Source organism: Molothrus ater, chromosome 7 (assembly GCF_012460135.2).
Source record: "Molothrus ater isolate BHLD 08-10-18 breed brown headed cowbird chromosome 7, BPBGC_Mater_1.1, whole genome shotgun sequence".
Taxonomy (NCBI): Eukaryota; Metazoa; Chordata; class Aves; order Passeriformes; family Icteridae; genus Molothrus; species Molothrus ater.
Window position 1 is genome coordinate 29406780 of NC_050484.2, and position 18584 is coordinate 29425363.

An 18584-nucleotide genomic window follows, 5' to 3' on the forward strand; every position below is an offset into this window, starting at 1 on the left:
AATGAAATAATGAGGAAAAAAAAAAAAAAAAAACCAAACCTAAATCCAGCAGCCAAACAACCCTGGGCTTCATTAGCTGCTGAGGTACCAGTTCTGGGTGCTGCCCTGGCAGCAAACACTGATCTCCTGTGGCAACACCAGGCTGGGAGGGCTCTCACACCAGTGGCACCTCTGCAGAGATCTTCTCTCCTGCAACTCCGGTGCTTACACCCATAACCTAACATGACCTCTATGTGAGAGGCAGTCACACAATGCTGAAAATATACATTGAGGGTGGAAAAAAACACCACATCTCACTCAGGGTGCAAATAGCAAGCAGCCTGGGAAGCAGCTTTCAGCTGACCAGCCCTGCAGGAAGAGCAGCGTGCTGGGATGTGGAGCAGCTCAGCTGTGATAGCTGGTGAGAGCCACAAGATGTCTCTGGAAACCAGCATTTGGACAAAAAAAAGGCATTAATAACCCCAGAAAAGGGGCTGGGCTGTTTCCATCTGCAGTGAGCCCTGAGCCCTGGGATATGTGCTGCTCTGAGCCTGTACAGAGGGACAGCCCCATTTGCTAAAGGTCCCTCTCCACAGCAGTTTACTCCAGGTGACAATTTGGCCCATGCGGTTGTGCACGTGGCACTTCCTTAATGCATGGATGAGAACTGTGGATCTGTAAATCACTGCTGAATCCAAAACTGTATTGACTTCTGAAGTGTGGGACAAACAGCAAAGAGTGCACATTGGAAACCAGATTAAAGAATTATCACAGTGCAGCAGAAAACAGGAAAAATGGGGGCAGTCCTCTCTGGGAGCCCTTCTGCCACCTGATTCTGCACACCAGAGCAGTGTCTGCACAGCTTTGGGTCCCTTGCAGCAGGGCCTGCAGCTGATGGGATCCCAGCACTGGCCGTCCCAGCCCAGAGCAGCGATGAATGATCCCTTTCTCCCTTAGGGTCCTGCTTCTGCTGCAGGTCACTCCCCAGAGAGCTAAAGCAGACACTTTCAGCTCCTGAGATGTTTCCTGCAGGCAGCATTGGCCTGGGTTTACAACCTCCAAACTTGCCAGCTCCTGTGGAGTTTCACTACCTGCACCGTCAGCCCCAGGGACTGATGAGCACAGACAAAATCCCACTGTGGCACACCCACAGACAGACATTATGGGAATGAACTCCCTGTCTCTGACACAGGGAAAAATCCTGTTGAACGTGACTCAGAGCTCAGCAGAAGGCCTGCAGGTTCTGATCCTGCATCCCTGTCAGTCACTCGGGAACTCCTCTCCCTTTCACCAGCTCCTCTTGGCTTCCTAGTAAACAGCTAGAGAATTGCAGGGTGGAAAAGGCCCATATAAGTGTAAAGTTGTTATTAAGAAATAGGCAAAGCACAGTAACCAGTGACTCACAAAGTTTAATGTGAGAAAACAAAGCTATCCTTCAATGGACCACATAGAGAGACAGCAATTATTGTAAACTGGAAAACCTTTTTAACATCCAACTAAAAATGTGTGGCAAATAAAATCCATTGCCCACCAGGCTCAGTGATTATAAGTATCATTTGTTTTAGGATTTGTTTTTCCTCTTACAAATCATAAGACAGTCATTTAAACTAATAACAAGTGAGTTATAGGGATAATGGGATTTTTAATGAGCTGTTTCTGGTTGGGGGTTGCCTTTGCAGAAACTCATCCACTACATTTCAAATGCCAGTATTTAGCACTGAGGGATGTGGTGAAAAGTCCATTAGTCTAAATCTGCTTTAACTGGAGGACCAAACTTTGTTCTTGCAGTGTGTTTAGAAAAACTCTCCCAGGACTGTGCTATCATTATATCACTTTACTCGAGGCACACACATTTGGACAGAGCAGAATGAGAAAAAAAAAAGATGTAGTCAATATCTCTGGCATGATTAGATGAAGAAAAAAAAATTAAAGATGATGCTGACAAAGCCTTCCCCTTCATTGTACAGAATAGGAATTTGGAATTGTCCTTGCTAATACACTTGTGTAGTATTTAGACATTTTAAAATTGCTATTGTGGAAGATCATTAAGGTTTAAGGGGACATTTCTTGATGACATTTAGCTTGCCTTCTACCTCCTGGTTTGTCTGAAATGACTGCTTTTTTTGGTCAGAAAGTACCAATTTCCCTCCAAAGCATGCTGTAACTCAGAAGCAGAAGACCTGCTCCTGAATTGCTACCCATGCAAAAAAATGCTTGCCCCAAAGGACCAAAATCCCACAGCACATTTAATTTCCTGCATTAAAAAAAAAAGCTGTGGTCCTTCATTTGAGATCTGTGTCTCCCATGATGTCTGGGCTGAGGCCTCAGGCGACTGAAGGATGTTGTGTATCCAGCTGAAAGAACCCACCCCAGCCCACAACCACCCTTCCCAGAGCCACGGCTTTGTGCAAAATGACAGAGAGGGTAAAACGGCGAACGCCAAATCTCCTGAGTGAAAAGGAATTAGTAAAACCCCATATTCATGAAATATTGAGAGCTAATTATATGTGCATCGGAAACCTCTGGGGGAAGGGAGATGGAGGCCTTTCATTAGACGGTAACTGGAACTTTTTCATCATTTGTCTAGCTCAGGAATGTGAGGCTGCTGTCTGGAGAGGGATGTGGGATTTGACTGCAGGGCTGGGTGTGCAGGTGAAGTGCCATGCTAGCGAGTATTTCTATTGTACTCTGGCACATCCTGGAAAGGGCTCTGAGCTGCAGCAGGTCGGAGGGGCTGGGTGCTCCAACATCTCCCTGCTCCCACACGACCTCTTCACTCCAATGCACTGTAAGGAATTGTTCCCAAATTATATTTTCTTCCTCTCACAAATCCCCCAAAGGCGTCCAAAGTCCCATCCCTCACTTGAAATCTGGTCACGGCTTCTCCTAGAGGGTGGAAACCCCAGTCTACACCAGGCTGTCTCCAGAAAGTTCAATTTCCTTGCTTTTGACTTGCTCTCTGCTTTTGCAACCGACACGAATGGCTGCTTATTGCCACTGCACCATGGTCCAAACTCAAGACCAAGACCAGAAGCGGTGAAGACGAGGGCAGGTTTTGGTGCTGGAGCCAGAGGGAGGCTCGCAAAGGCAATCCCGCTGCGTGCCCGGCAGCGTGGGCGGGGGATGTAAAGTGTAAGAGTGGGGAAATTTCTCTCTCGAAGTTTTGCGGCGACTTTAGCCACAAGGATGCTCGGGGAAACCCATCCCGGATCTCTGCTTTCTGCCCCGTCTCCCTGCTGCCAGACCCCTGGCCGCACCCGCGGCCCTTCTCCTGCAGCCCAATTTATTTTCCCCTCGTGATCTCCTGGCGATCCCCACTCCGGGCCGTGCTCGGGGCCCCGCTGAGCCCGGCCAGCCCCGCGGAGCCCCCGCACCCGCGGAGCCCCCGCACCCGCGGAGCTGCTCGCGTTGCTCCCGCGGAGGCGGCGGCGCGCCCCGGCCCTCGTCACATAAATCAGCATTAAACCCATTCCCCCCTATGATCCCGGTGCCACCATCTATTACTCCCCCAGTGCGTTTTCTATCACCTTTTGTTAGAATTACACAGCCGGAAACTTAATTTACCCCGAGCTTTAAAGACAAATAAACCCCGCAGGCCGGTGGCCCAGCGATATGCCTGTTTACTCGCGCGATCCGTAGATTATTATGAATTGTTGTGATTTTCAAGCTGCTGGTGGTTTAAATACCTTCTCGGCTACTCTTCCTGGCTGGGGGAAAAAATAAATTCACCCACTCTTCCCGAGCAAGGGCCAAGAAGCAGGAGACCATCTCACTTGCGCTGGGATTTATTTACTTTTGCTATTATTGTTATTATTATTATTATTGAAATTTGGAGCGAGCGAGGTTTTCAATTGCTGAAATAATTGCTTGGGAGAAAGGTTGCTTAATCTGTTCATACATTATTGACTCGGGCTCCAATATTTGGCTTGCTGCTTTTTATCGCAAGAAGATCACGTACGAGAGTCTTTTGCATAACAATTTTTAAAGAGGACACATCCTTATATCAAAAGTGGACGTGACTTGAATTTTGCCTGCGTTTGTCCCTAAAATGACCCAATTCCGGTTACTGCCACTGGGCAGCAGTAACATCATTTCTCCAGGCAATAGACTTATTCTGCTTTACTCTCTCTGCCCCTTTCCCTGTCCCCCACCCCCAAGCCAACACGTACTTTTAAAGCTGATTATTTTGTCTTGCTGCATTTTAGCACTACACACACTGTTTTCTCTCCCTGGGAACGGATGAGCAGAGAGGAGCAAGCCCAGCTCGTAGGAGCCACACGGATAATTAAAGCCGAAAGTTCCCAGGCAAGGCAGAAATAGTGCCTTCAACGAAATTTCGCTGTGAGCCGCCGCAGAGAGAGCCCAGCGCCGGTGTCAGCGCCTCCAACCACCTCCTCGAACATCATTTCCCCGATGAGGATCAAAAGAGCCCCCCTCTCCCCCGCTTTTTCCAATCGAAATGGTGCTGCTTCCCAGCCACACTGGTCAAGTTAGTTCCGGAACAAAGGATGACAAAAACACAAAGGATTCTCTTTCCCCCCCCCACCCTTTCTCCCCTTCTCAACTTCCCCGGTGTCTGCACACCGGCCCGGGGCAGGCCGGGACCCTCCCTCCGGTGTCGCCTCCCGGGTCCGGGGCCCGTCCCGCAGACATGGCCCGGCCCTGGGGGTGGGAAGTGACAGAACGGGGAGAGAAATATTGTGGAGAGGGGCATGGGGCTCGGTTCCTCCCCAAAGCACCGACGGGAGAGAGCCCTGAGCTGCCTGCCGACCGGAAGGGGAGAATTGGTGACATCCATGTCCCCCGACACCAGTGCTGTCGTTTGGACCTCGGGGTAAAAATCCTAAAGAACACCAGGTCTTTGCAGGAGAACCCCAGCTATCCCTGCAGGCAGGCGCTTGGGGAGGGCTGTGCACCTGAGAGCCGAGGAGAGGACTCCGTGCGGGACCATTCCTCCACGCCAAGAGTTGGGCAAACTTTCCACGGCGGCGAACCCTTTGCTCCCGGGCAGGGCACAGGAGCGGGGCTGGCAGGAGGAGCCGCTCGGGGCGGCCCTCGGGCAGAAGGGGAAGCCGGGGAGTAGTGGTGGAGGGAGGAGGTGCCCGTGTGCGATCTCCGAGCTAACGGCTACAGCCATTTGCACACGCGTGTGTGCGGGGCGATATTCCCCCACACGCCCGCTGCACACGCGTTCAGCTGCACAAACGCACCCGCAAACCCTCGCAGGCAAATACAGAGGGTGCACAAGGGTGGGAGACACGGCGGGGCTGCGTGGAGCTGGAGGCAGACAGCCCCTGCCCCTACAGCCATGGGTGGGCGCCAGTCCCGCGTGTGCCCCTTTGTCACCCAAATCTCCCGAATTCCGTGAAGGGAAAAGCTTTACTCCCACGAAGAGGCAGCCCTGCACCCACTAGAGCTGGGAAAAGTCTCGGGGGTGTCGTTCCCAGCGCGGGGACCCGGCACCCTGATCGGGCAGGGAGCCCCCCCTGACCCGGCAGAGCCCCGCGGAGCCGCCCCGGGCCCGGGCCCGGCCCCGCCGCCTCCCGCGGGGTCGGGCGGCGAAAGTTTTCCCGTCTCTTCCCGGGGCTCCACGGCTCCCGGAGCCGAGAGGGAAGCAGGGCGAGACATAGGTGGGAAGAGCTGGAGGAAATTGAAAACATATTTTAAAATGTAAACGGGTCCGAGGCAGCCCGAGCGGGCGTGCCGGTGACTAAGAGCACGGCGGGACCGGGACCGGGACCGGCCCGGCGCAGCAGAGGCGGCTGCGGACCCCAAACCCTCCGCGGAACTTTCAGCCCCTTTTGGTAACGTCTTTAGCGAAGGGACAGGAGTATCTGTCCCGAAGTGGAGTAAAGCAGCGCTCAGAAACATCCACAGTAACTTAAACCAGATTGTCAGGGAGCAGCCGGGGCCGGAGGCAGCCGCCGGAGCTGCTCGCCGGGCAGAGGATGCCGCTGCCCTCCGCGGGTGCTCCCCCGGCCAGCCAGCGAGGAACATCTCCGGGAGCTGGGACCTTGTGAGACAGCCGATCCAGGTGACTTGTGCAGCTCGCAGCGAGGTAGGGTGGGCTGCAGATGTGGGTGGGAGGCGGGAGGGGGCTTGGGAAGCAAATGGGAAGGGGTTTGCAGCCAGGCCACTGGAAGGCACCGAGCTTTCTTTTCTCTTTTCTTTTCTTTTCTTTTCTTTTCTTTTCTTTTCTTTTCTTTTCTTTTCTTTTCTTTTCTTTTCTTTTCTTTTCTTTTCTTTTCTTTTCTTTTCTTTTCTTTTCTTTTCTTTTCTTTTCTTTTCTTTTCTTTTCTTTTCTTTTCTTCTTTCCTTTTCCTTTTTCATTTCTTTTCTTTTTCTTTCCTTTTCCTTTTTATTTTCTTTTCTTTCCTCGTCCTTTCTCCTTTTCTCTTTTTTCTCTTATCTTTTTTTCTTTCTTTTCCCTCTTATTTTATCTTTTTTTCCTTTTGTTTCCTTTCCTTTTTCCCTCTCTTGCTTCTTTTCTTCACTTTCCTTTTCTTTTTCTCGTTTTCATGCACTTTCTTATTTTTTCTACCTTTTCAGGTTTCTTGACTCTCTTTTCTTTTCTTTTCTTTTCTTTTCTTTTCTTTTCTTTTCTTTTCTTTTCTTTTCTTTTCTTTTCTTTTCTTTTCTTTTCTTTTCTTTTCTTTTCTTTTCTTTTCTTTTCTTCTTTCTTTTCCTTTCTTTTCCTTTTCTGTATTTTTGTTTGATTTTTTCCTTTTCCTGATAAATTTTCTTATTTCCCCTTTTTCTTTCCTCTTTTGACTTGTCGTTTCGATATTTTCTTTTTTATTTCCTTTTTTGTTTTCTTGTAGGAAAAGAAACAAACCAATAATATCGCTAAGAATAACAAGATAGTTTTCTCCCCTCAGAAACTTCTGCTGGGTGTTTTCGCCTCCATCCCACTTGGGAAGGGAGAACAGACAATGAAGTAAATAAAATTAAATCTTTACTACAGTTTCCCGTGACTCGAGAGCCGGGCTGCATTGCTGGGGTGGGGGTGGTCCTGGATGGTAATTGATTCATAACTCTACACCAGGACACCAGGGCACAGCATCCGCGGCTCCCCGGGAGCATCTCGGGGGAGCGGGGCGGCCGCGCTGCCCGCCCGGGCCGGGTGCGGGGCTGCAGCTCGGGCCGGCCGCGCCGAGCTCTGCCCGCAGCCCGGCCCTCCTTCCCACAAAAAACATCCCTTCCTCTCTCCCCACTCCCCGCGTTGCTACAAGGAGAGATTTTGACTCTCAGACGTAAACCTGTGCCCCGAAAAAAGTTTCGAGCGGAGCTGCCTGCAATACCTATTTACCAACGAATTACACCGCTATTATTGCTTTCAATGAAGACTGAATCCCCAAGCGATAATTGAATTAGTCTATTGAAGAGACTGTCAGGTACAATGACGTGGTATATCCCGCGCCTTTCCCAGGGTCTATAGGCTTTGGGGACCCGGAATGTATAGTCTGACCTTACAGCTCATAATAATAATGCTGCACTTGTAGCAGAAATCTATTCGTATTCACTTTTAACAAAACCTCTGGTCAGCCAGTCCCTGTAGGAAGGATGAAATCTATTGTATTAGAACAACTCATTTATGTCCTTCAGCAAAGGCCCCAATGAGATCTGATCTAGACGTAGAAATAGGATTACCACAGCGTATATTAACCACGTTTCTATACTTCCTCCTTCCTATAAGGGCGCCGAGAAAACAAAAATGCAAAGGATTTTTGATCTAATTTTAACTTTATTTTTATTTTCAATTTTAAAACTTCCTTCCTTTGGCGGCCTTCCTCAAAAAGAAGAAAAAGAGAAGAAGAGAAGAAAAGAAAAAAAAACCAACCCAACAAACAAAATAAAAGCAAATACAACGAAATCGGTGAAATTATTCCGCCCGGTTTCCGAAGAGGCTGCGGGCGCCGCGGGCTGGCATCGTGAGCAGAGCAGCGCGGCCGCCTCCGCACAGCCCGACGGTGGGCACCGGGCGTCCCGGCCCCGCTCCCGGCTCCGCCACCCCCGGCTGCCCTCCGCCTCCCGGAGCGGATCCTCTCCTCCCGCCCCAAGCCGGCATGGCTGACCCCAGCCCAGCGCCGAGAGCCGCTGGGGACACCAACCTGCCAGGACTCAGACGGCACCGCGGCACTTCCGAGGGGCAGCAGAGCACGGCTCCGGGCTCGCAGCACCTCCGGGGAGCCCTCGGTGCCCCGGCCCCTCTGGACGAGCCGACGGCTACGCGGGAGCGGCCCCCCCGCCACGGCAGCGTGAACGGGGCTCCGCGGGACCGGGCCCCCGACGGGCGCCCCGAAACCCAGCGGCACCCACAAGTTACAGAGGGAACTTTTTCCTAAAAAGGGATTTTTTAAAGCTGCCGTCCTTAAGCCACCGTGTGTAGACATATTACCCCGATTACTGTGACTACCTGCGAGCCGGGGAGTAATATTTATCTATTTAGATAGGAAGGGTCGCGATGGAAAAAATATCCAGCCTGGAAATATACATCGTCTTTTCCTTTAACCCCTCCTCATTCATCCAGCCGATCCCCCACCCCCTCCGTACACAAACCTATTCAATTTATAGAGAAGCCTTTACTATCCAGAACAGTTTCTAGAAGAAGGGAGGACTCCAGATGAAATAATCCCCCTCCCTACACACACATGTACACACACACACACACACACATGCACACAGACACACTTCCCCCCCCGGGCGTGGTCACGAAGGCAAATTAAATAGTTAAAGGCTTCGATTTCTCTCTCTCTCCCTTTTGTTACCCAATTTTGGAACATTTAAGGATGGGTGTGTGTATTGTATTCAATAATAAAAGCTATAGGGCCGCCAGGACATTTATCATCCTATTACTGTAACAAATCCGGGCTCCCAATACATGAAAGGTAAAATGAATTACCGACGTTAAGCCGTCAATAAAGTCATTTCTGTAAATGGTGTCTCCGAAGGACTGCAGCATTATTCAACTAGCTTTATCAGCAGCTGGGAAATTACGTGAAGAAGCTCGCAGCGTGTAATATGGCCCTGCTTACTTTGATTAAGCGTCTTGCCAGGGAATAGTGACAGTGCTTTTGACCAGGTTTTATTCGCCGTCCTGTGATGAACGCCAAGCTGATCAGGCGGAATGAAGAGTAATTAAAACCTATAAATTATCTTTTGCAGCCCTTCTCAAGGCGTCTCTTGCAGGAGAGATAAGGCAGCGAGCCCCCATTTACAGCTCTGAAAGGGACCGCGGCTCACAAAGGCTACGTGGCTAAATGGGATATTGATAGTGTCCTAATTAGAATTTAATTAAGTACCCACGCTCGCTTTTGGGATAAAGATTTCAATTTTGCTAACTTAAATATAAATAAACCCAATTTCGGTGCGAGTAAATGATATGATATTGTGAATGCAGGGGGGGTTTAACATTCATTTAATTGCGGATGAAGCTCTTGATTCCAGGGCTGATTGTGTTCTGCCAGCTATTATTTTAGGGGATTATTGTGTGGCTGGAGGTAACAATTCGGCAATGTTTCTCCGGTACAGAAAATAACCGAACGTGCCTCGGAGGTGCGGGCACACACACGCCTCCCGGGCAGCCGGGGAGCAGCTGACGGACACCCAGAGATGTCTCCTTCGATTCCCGGTGCCGGTCGCCTCATGAAAGCGGAGCCACGGGCCGGGCCGCTTCCCCGGGGCTGCTCCCGGGGAGGGAAGAGCGCCCGGCCGGGGCAGCACGGCGGGGCGAGGCGGAGGAGCCTCGCTGCTGCCGGCACCGCTGCGCGGTCCGCCGAGGTGCGGGCACGCACAGACACAGAGCTATAGGTGTGTTTTGAGCCCGGGCACATATAGGATCCATAGGCGGCGGCACGTGACGCGGCCCGGCCCCGCGGAGAGGCGCGGAGAGGCGCGGAGAGGCGCGGAGCCCCTCGGACCCACCGCCACCCGGCCGCCGCTTTGGGGAGGGGGTGAACGGGGGGGTTCGGTTACGTCAGAATGGGAAAACGCCCGGAATTGCGCTTCCCGCAGCTCCGGGACTCGGCCGCGGGCAGCAGAGCGGCTCCGGCCGGAGCAGGTGCCTGCGGCCGGCCGGGAAGCGCCGCTGCTCCGCCCGGAGCTCCTCCGCTGTGTAAAATGCGGGGTGTCATGGGACCCCCATCTGCACTGCTCCTCCGTGTGAGCACCAACACTGCCCTTACCGCAGCCACTCGGCTCCCGCGGCCGGGAGCGCCTGGGGCCGGGCAGGAGACAGCGGCTACGGCAGAGCCGCTCTCAGTGCGCTTGGCTGCGGCCCCAGCAGTCCAGCAAAACCAGAACTGGGACCACGGTAATTTTATTTATTTTCTCTAAATTCATTTTAGACAGCTGCATCAATCCTGAAAAAGAAGCTTTATCTTCCCATCCCTTAAAATCCTTAAATTTTCCTCAACACACGTCCCGAAGTGCTCGCTCCCTGCCGGGCAGAAAAAAACCAAAACAAAACCGAACACTTTATTTTTCACTCCGGTGCGAATGAAAAAAAAAAGCAACAAACCGAAACCAAACAAGCAAACATCAAAAAGCAGACGAGGAAACATTATACGAGTTCAGCTGTGAGCCGGAGCTGATGTGCTTCGTATTCCGAAAAAAAAACCCCAAACCCAGTAAAGGAAGAAACCAGAGAGAGGCTTCGGCCGTAAGACCAGCTCGTCCTGGCAGTGCCTCCTGCCTTTATTGCTATTTATTGTTGTTATTATTATTACTGTAATTTTTATTCTCCAAACCAAAAAAGGTTCGATTCCAGGGAGCCTCCACCCGGCTCGCCATCTCCCCGCGCTGCCCAGCGCCGCCGCGAGAGAATAAAAAGCAAAAAAACCCAAACCAAAATAAAACAAAAACAAAACCAAAAAAAAAACCAGAAACCAACAAAATAACAGAGGGGAAAAGCGCACAGATTTGGAAGAGGGGGTGTTTATTATCGCTGGGACAACAGCAAAGCGGCCGATGACCGAATCCCCGCCACCCGTGGAGCACACGGCGTGGCTGGAAGTTGTTGTTTACGGGGCTCGCAGGGGGCCGGGGAGGAGGGGGGGTCCCGGTTCCCGCGCGTGGGCGCGGCGCGCTGCCCCCGCCCCGTCGCGGCGCTGCCGCCGCCGCCCGCCCCGTCCCGCCCGGTGCCGTCCGCCCCGTCCGGTCCCCACGCGGTATTTATGGCGGCGGCCCGGCGGGCGCCCATTGGGCGCGGCGCGGGGTGTCAGCGGCGGCGGCGCCGCGCCATTGGCCGCCCCCACGTGCGGGGCCACCTCACGTGCTTCCGGTGCGAGTGAAAAAAGTGTGGCTGAGGGATTTTTTAGGGAGAGTTTGGTGCACGGACCGGCGCTGTCAGAGATTTGGCTTTTTTTTTTTTTTTTTCTTAAAAAAAAAAAAAAGGAGAAGGGAAAAAAAAAAAAAGAATTAAAAAAGGAACCCTAAGCGGGCGCGGGCGGCGCAGCACCGGGCTGGCGGGGACGGGCTCCGGCAGCCCGCAGCGTGGGCAGAGCGGAGCGTGACAGCGGGGCAGCGCGGAGCCGCCGCGGCGGCGGCAGCAGGGAGATGGGCAGATCGTGACGGGTTTTCGGGGGGCGGGTTTTTTGGGGGGGCCGTGGTGCAGCCGCACACCTTTTTGGGTTTTTTTTTTTGTGTGGTCTTTTTTTTTTTTTTTTTTTTTTTTTTCTTTTGGTGGTGGAAATATAAGCTGATCGGGAGAAGGGGGAGAGAAGCCCTCCAGTATCTCCCAGGTTTTGGATCCATCCGTGAGAGGGAGAGAAAAAAAATCTCAGCTCCAGCCCAACAAGTGGATTTTAATATTTTTCTTTTTTTTTTTTCTTTTTCTTTTTTTTTTTTTTCTAAATTTTTCCTCCCCCTTTTCCACCCCGCCACCCACCGTCAAAGTGGGGTGGGCGTAAAGTGGGTGGGTGGGGGGGAAAAGAGGCAGCGATCTCCGTGGCGGGGACTGAGCATGGAAGAGCCGCCGGAGGGGCACGGCCACCGAGACGCGGCGCCCGGCCCGGCGAGCAGCGGCAGCGGCAGCGATGGCGAGAGCGTGCCCGTGTCCCCCAGCCCCGCGCCCGCCTCCCCCGCCGCGCCCTGCCCCCTGCCCCTGCCCCGCCGCCGCCACCCGCCGCCACCGCCGCCGCCCCCGCCGCCGCCGCCCCACCGCACCACCAACTTTTTCATCGACAACATCCTGAGGCCGGACTTCGGCTGCAAGAAGGAGCCGCCCGCGCCGGCCGGTGGCGGAGGAGGAGGCAGCCGGGAGCGGGACGGAGATCGGGGGCAGAGCTCAGGTAGAGAAAACGTCAACCCGCTGCTGGCCCGGCCGCCCAACCCGCCCGCCCTCCTGTGCCCGGACTCGAACTGCCGTCCCGACGGCTCCGCGCCGCCGCCGCCGCCCGCCGCCGCCGCCAAAGCCGGTCCCGCCGCGGCAGCAGCGGCAGCGGCGGCGTCGGGGGCGGCCAAGGCCCCCGCCGACGGGGGCGAGACTCACCCGGCGAAGTACGGGGAGCACGGCAGCCCCGCCATCCTCCTCATGGGCTCTAATAATGGAGGACCTGTTATAAAGCCTGACTCGCAACAGCCGCTGGTGTGGCCTGCCTGGGTCTACTGCACTAGGTATTCAGACAGACCGTCCTCGGGTAAGGAACCGCGGCGCATCTGGGAGCTGTTAAATCGTGACAAGGTCGCCCCCCCCCCCCCCCCCCTTTCCCTCTTCCCCCTTGGCTTTGGCTCCCGGCTTGTTGAGGACCTCGCGTGGGGGGGAGGGCGGCCTGGGTCACCCGGGGCGAGAGGAAACGCGTCCCCCCCCACCGCCACCACCCCTCCTTCCTCCTCCGAGTCTCCCAAATTTGAATGTGACGCCGGGCCCCGATTCGGCAGCGGTTCGATGCGGAGAGCCGGCGGGAGCGACCCCTTCCCGCGCCCCCGCCCGCCCCGCCTGCCGCAGCCCCGGGTGTTCCGCGGCACGGCCGCGCGGGGTGAGAGCGTTGCGAGAAAAAGGCAGCGGGGTCGGCCGCTCCCTTGTTCTGAGGCTTCTTCTCCCCTTACTTGATTTTATTTTTTTTTTTCCTGGCTGCTGCTGGAGGAGCGAGGGGGCGAAGACCCGAGGCACATGTTGAGGGGCTGCTGGCGGTGCGGGGGGAGGAGGTAGTGTTTTCTTGGAGGCGAAGGAAAAAGGGCTTTATCGAAGGTGGCGGAGGGGCTGTTTAGCCGGGCCTCTGCAGCGAGCCAGGCAGGCCCTTAGGCCGCGCATCGCCGCCGGAGCCGGTGCTCCGTGCTGCGTTCGGGGCCCAGCTCCGGGTTGGGGATATGCCTCTGCCCGAGGTCGTCCCCCTGGGAGCCGCGGCCTCGGCCCTCCCGGCCCTGTTTTGCCGCCCCTTCTACTTTACATTCCCCAGGTGCCCTCAGGCACCCCTTTATTTATCACCGTTAGTTTTTGGTTTTCATTGCCTTTTTTTTTTTTTTTTTTTAAGAAGCCGAGGATGAGGAAATGGGGTTCCCCCATGACACCTCCAGCCAGCAGCCAGGGATCGGCCAGCGCGGCGCGGGGCCGGGGTTGGGCTCTCCTGTGCCGGCCCGGCGCCGCTCCAGAGCGCGGGGAAGGCGGAGCTGCCTGGCCCCGGCCCCGCTCCGCACTGCTCGGCCTGGTGCTCCGAGCCGGCCGTCAGCGCGGCCGAGCCGTCTCCATCCCCCGTTATTGACACGTCCAGCGACTTCAAACTCAGAAAAGCCTCTTTGATTGACTGGGCTGATTGATGGGGTGATAGAGCTGTCAGACGGCACGGCTTCGCTCCCGGCCGGCCCGGCCGCGGGTGTTGTGTTGCCGATTCCCAGGGCCACCGAGCGCCCGGCGTTCTGCACTTGCGCCTTTATTTCCTTTCCTCCCCTTTCTTCGGGCGAAGGATCATTGCTGCATGTCCTCCTCCCCGACGCTCCCTGGTCGCTGCGACCCGGAGGGGAGAAGGGCGAGGGGAGGCTGGCTGGGCTCGGCCGCTCTCTTTGTTGTGCTCGTAGCTGCCCGCCGGCCCCGATTGCTTCTCTCCGGGGCTCCGGGGACGAGCGGGCTGCGGCGGTCGGAGGCGCCGGCACCCCGCTGCAAGGTGCCGGGACTCAGCAATTCACTCCCCGCGCCCTCCACCCCCCTCCGGTCCAGCTCGGGAGAATCCCGCTGGGCCCCGTCCCTCTCCCCACCGGGCCTCGTCTCTCTCCCCACCGACAGCCGCTGCCGAGCCGGGGGGAATCCCCCCGTTCCGGGGAAAAGCTGCGCCGGGAGAGGAGCTTTCGGCCTACTCGGCGGCAGGGAGGCCTCGCCGGCTTCGGCTCCGGCTGCTGCTGGCGGGGGGCTGCGGGCCTGGGACCGCCCGCCGAGCCCGGCAGCTGTCGGGGAATTTTCGTAGATCCCATTCTTCACGGTTCCCTCCCCGCTCCTCTTCCCCGTGGCCGGGCCAGGCCGGCGGGCAGAGGACCGGGAGTACCCCTCCTCGTCCAGGCGCTGCCCTCAGGATGCGCCCCGGGACCCGGTGGCTTTCCCGGCGAGCTGTGTTGCTGTGTTGCGCTTCAGCTGGCCCCTTTGCGGCCTGGATTTGGCTCTGCTTTTGGCTGGGCTTCGCAGAGGGAGCTGCAAGCGGGGCCGTAGGTCCCCGGCAGGGATCGGCCGCCGGAGAGCCCAGGCGACCCGGGCGGTGTCGGCGGGGCTCCGGAGTGGCGGCGGAGAAGGGCCCCTCAGAACTGGGCTGGCTTTGCGGAGAGGGTCGTTGTCCCCCGAAGGGAGACCAGGGCAGCCTTCTGCCAGGCTGCTGCTGGCGGCGGCTCCCCGGTGCCTGGCAGCGGGAACCTTCGGTCCCCGCGCTGCCCGGCGGAGTCGCTGCCGGCCGGCAGGCCCCGGTCCCGGGCCGTGCAGGAGAGCGGCCCGGCCCTGCAGGGCGGGCGGAGCGGTGCCCCGACGTGTGCCGGGACGGGGGGCGAGTGGGGCTCCGCTCCCCTCGCCCGCGGGGCCGGCTCGGCGGGGCCGGGGTAGCGGGTGATGCGCGGGCGCGCTCGGCCCCGGCCTCCCCGTTCCTTCCCCGTTCCTTCCCTCCGCCGTGCCGGGGCGGCGGTGTCGGGGTTGGGGGGCTGGGGGGGAACACACGGAACCAGCACAAATTCACCCGTCGGCCATTTTTCCTCGGCCGGCGGGGCGGGGGCGGCGGTCGGTCGGTCTGTCGGTCGGCGGCGCGGCCCTGCCCAGCGGCGTGTGTGTGCCCTGCCCGCAGGCCCCCGCACCAGGAAACTGAAGAAGAAGAAGACGGAGAAGGAGGACAAGCGGCCGCGGACGGCGTTCACGGCCGAGCAGCTGCAGCGGCTGAAGGCGGAGTTCCAGGCGAACCGGTACATCACGGAGCAGCGGCGGCAGAGCCTGGCCCAGGAGCTCAGCCTCAACGAGTCCCAGATCAAGATCTGGTTCCAGAACAAACGGGCCAAAATCAAGAAGGCGACGGGCATTAAGAACGGGCTGGCGCTGCACCTCATGGCCCAGGGACTCTACAACCACTCCACCACCACGGTGCAGGACAAAGAGGAGAGCGAGTGAGGCGGGCGGCCCCAGCCCAGCCCTGCGCCGCGGTGCCGGCCCGCCGGCCGGGAGGCGGACAGGTGCGATTTAAAAGCAGATCTATTGTCTATCCATAGTATAAGGACTCCGATTAAGAAAAAAAAAAATATGAACACTTAAGAAAAATTATCTCTATATAGCCAAACAGCATATGACCTTGTATATATTTAATTTCAGGTAAGAAATATGTGTAGCGATCTCTATTTGCTGGACAGTTTCTCTCTTCCCTTCTCTCTGTTTCTCCTTTCTTTTGTTCGTTTGTTCGTTTTGTTTGCTTTCCTTTTTTTTCTTTCCCCCCCCCATGTCCGTTGCTCCTGTTTTACAGTAAAGGTCAGACTTTTCTCATCTGTCGTTTAATCTTATTTTATTTTTTGTGTGTGTGTGTGAATTTCTGTCTCTCTCTCTTTTTTTTTCCCGAGGAAAAAAAATTCTGATCCACAGACTGCGAGACTGAACCCGCCGCTACAAGCCAAAGATTTTATTATGTTCAGAAATCTGTAGTCTGAAATAAAGTGTAGACTGTGTTCAGGATCCAGGCTGGCTGTAATTCTTTATTTTAGTGTATGGATGTTTGCATATATATATATATATATATATATACATAAAAATATAATAAATAAATGTATATATACATACACCATACGCTGTGTACATAGTGCCATTTTGGTGGCATACTTAGGTTTTGCTTTCGATAGATGCAGCAATTTTTGAACTACTCATCCCTTGTTCAAAACCCTTAAACCTTCGATATTTTAAAAATTATTTTTAATTTTTCTACCCTTAAAAAGAATTAATTCTCTTTGGCAATTGCGGTCGTGCTTCATCTCCCGCATCTCCCTTTTTAACCAAATTAAAACCACCTCATCATAATGGTGATACAAGTTCCCGCTGAAAATTTGCCTGAAATTGTCTGGATACTTAGGGCTCAGGGATGTGTTGGAAGGATATTTGTCTGACAGCTCCTTGCCTCTCTCCGAGAGGATCTGCTCCCACGCTGTTTGCAGCGAGGACCTCTCCCGAGGCTCGGGCGGGAGTGATCGGCACTCGGCGCCGGGCGCTGCGCCACCGCTCCGGGAGCGCTCCCGGTGCCGGTCCCTGCCCTCCGCTCCCCCTTGCAGGGCTCGGGCTCGCATTTGCCGTGGGACGCGCGGGGTGGCGGAGGGCCGGCGGCACGGCAGAGCTCCAGGGGGCTGCGGCCCCGCTCCGCTTTCCCACCCGCCCCGGTTAAAAGCCGGCCGTGCCCAGTCCCGGCTCGGCTCTCTTGGCCGCCGGCCGGGGGACACGGACGGGCCGGGACCGGGCCGTGCCCACGGCCTTGTCCTCGAGCCGTCGAGGACCGCCGGGCCCGAGCCCACGCGGGCCTTGCGTGGGGCCGAGCCGAGCCGAGGGCAAGCGACGGGATTCCCCTCCGCACTGACCCTGATGGAACCGGGCACCGGGGCGGGTGGAGAGCTGCCCGTCCCCCTCCACGAGGCCGTCTGTCGGTTTTCCTTCTCCTCTTTCTGCTCCTCTCTATCCCTGCCCTAGGCCCGCGGCCGGCAGGGCGAAGAGGACAAGCGAGCAGAGCTGGAGCTGGGGGGATGGACCCTTTCTCCTGCATCTCCCCGGAGGATGGGGCGATGCCGAGGCCATGCCCAGGTCAGTGGGACCGGGGGGGGGCGGGAGGGGGCAAGCAGCATCACTCTCGGTCGGCGTAGCCTGCAGCTCCCCCCTCCTCGTCCTGTCGGAGGCATTAGGGGTTTTCCATCTATTTGAGAAGGGCAGCAGTGGGGATGATGGCTTCTGCCATTTTCGTGCTTTTTAACTTTTCCTGCTTAGAGCTGCGGTTCGCTATCACCGTCCGGGGATGGAGGCGCAGGCTGGGGAGAGAGCCCCCTGCCCTGCGTGCCCGTTGCCGGTGGGGCAGGACCCTTCCTACACCTCATCCCACTCCAATCTACCCCAGCGTATCCACCCCATCCCCGCCCAGCCCAGCCCGCCTCTGCCCGCCGAGGGCTCTTCTCTCTGCAGGCCGAGGAGCCGGGAATACTCAGAGGGCTTAAATAAATGTTGTACAGCGCCATCTAAAGTTGTGTATTTCTTTCTCTCTCTCTCTTTCTCTCTCTCTCTTTTTTTTTTTTTTTTTTTTTTTTTTTTTTCCGATGGGATTGGAACGTGAACTCAAATCTTCCGCACTGAGGAAAATAAAGCCGTCCTTCAAAGTGCGAGTTCCACCGCTCGCAGGGAAAGTGGTCGGCGAGAGCCCGGACCGGCGGGGCAGCTGCAGAGTTCGGGGGCCTGCATTCAAGCTCCCCCCGAGGCCCCCCTTCACTTGCCGCTTTCGGGGGGACACAGGGAGATTGCTCCCCTTCTCCTGCCCGCTCCAGTCTCAGTTCAATCCTCTGCCTTTGCCATACACGCCGTCTCGCACTCCCCTGGAGCTGTACAGGCGAAAAATGGCATTTCTCCTTAAAAACCGAGTAACGATCCTCCCCAAGAGCATTCCCGGGGCGGATCTGGCCCGGACCTGTTGAGGGCACCGACCCGCTTGGCTTCCCCTGTCCGCGGGACACGGGTGATGCTCAGGCTGGCTCTCGGCGTGGGTCGAGCAGGGCTGCCGGCCCCTCCTGCTGTCCCCCCCGCCGCCAGACCCCGGGACCTGCTGCCCACCTGCAGCCGGGAGCCGGCTCCGGGGTGCTGGGGTTGCCCGGAGGCTTGGGGGCTCCAGAGGAAGAGGAAGATGAAGAAGAGTTTCCTCAGCCGCGGGTTGTCCAACCAGACTCAGTTGAGCTGGACAAGTCAGGAATAAAGCTGATGAGGGAAATATAGGGCAGATTAAAGGAAGCCTAAAGAGGATTATTTGAACAAATCAGACTTTTTAGCGTAATTACGCTTTTAGGATTTCTCATGGAGAGCAGCTGAGCGGGGCATATTGGTGAATCGATGCAGGCCGGCGAGGTCCAGGTCTGTCCTCGCTGGCTCCACGAGTGACCTCGGTCCCCTGTGGGTGCCAAGGGCAAACAGGCCGGCGGGGAAC

General features: G+C 56.1%; 1 protein-coding gene across 1 annotated transcript; it reads left to right on the top strand.

The window, feature by feature from the left end:
* Positions 1–11941: 11941 nt before the first annotated feature.
* Positions 11942–16081, top strand: EN1 (engrailed homeobox 1). Its single transcript, XM_036386984.1, has 2 exons — positions 11942–12617; positions 15231–16081. The coding sequence occupies exons 1-2, from the start codon at positions 11942–11944 to the stop codon at positions 15545–15547; spliced, it is 993 nt and encodes a 330-aa protein (XP_036242877.1). The 3' UTR covers positions 15548–16081.
* Positions 16082–18584: the final 2503 nt, after the last annotated feature.

Coding starts and splice junctions, on each gene's coding strand:
- EN1 (XM_036386984.1), top strand. CDS start 11,942: ATGGAAGAGCCGCCGGAGGGGCACGGCCACCGAGACGCGGCGCCCGGC. Junction 12,618..15,230: donor TTCAGACAGACCGTCCTCGG/GTAAGGAACCGC, acceptor CCCTGCCCGCAG/GCCCCCGCACCAGGAAACTG.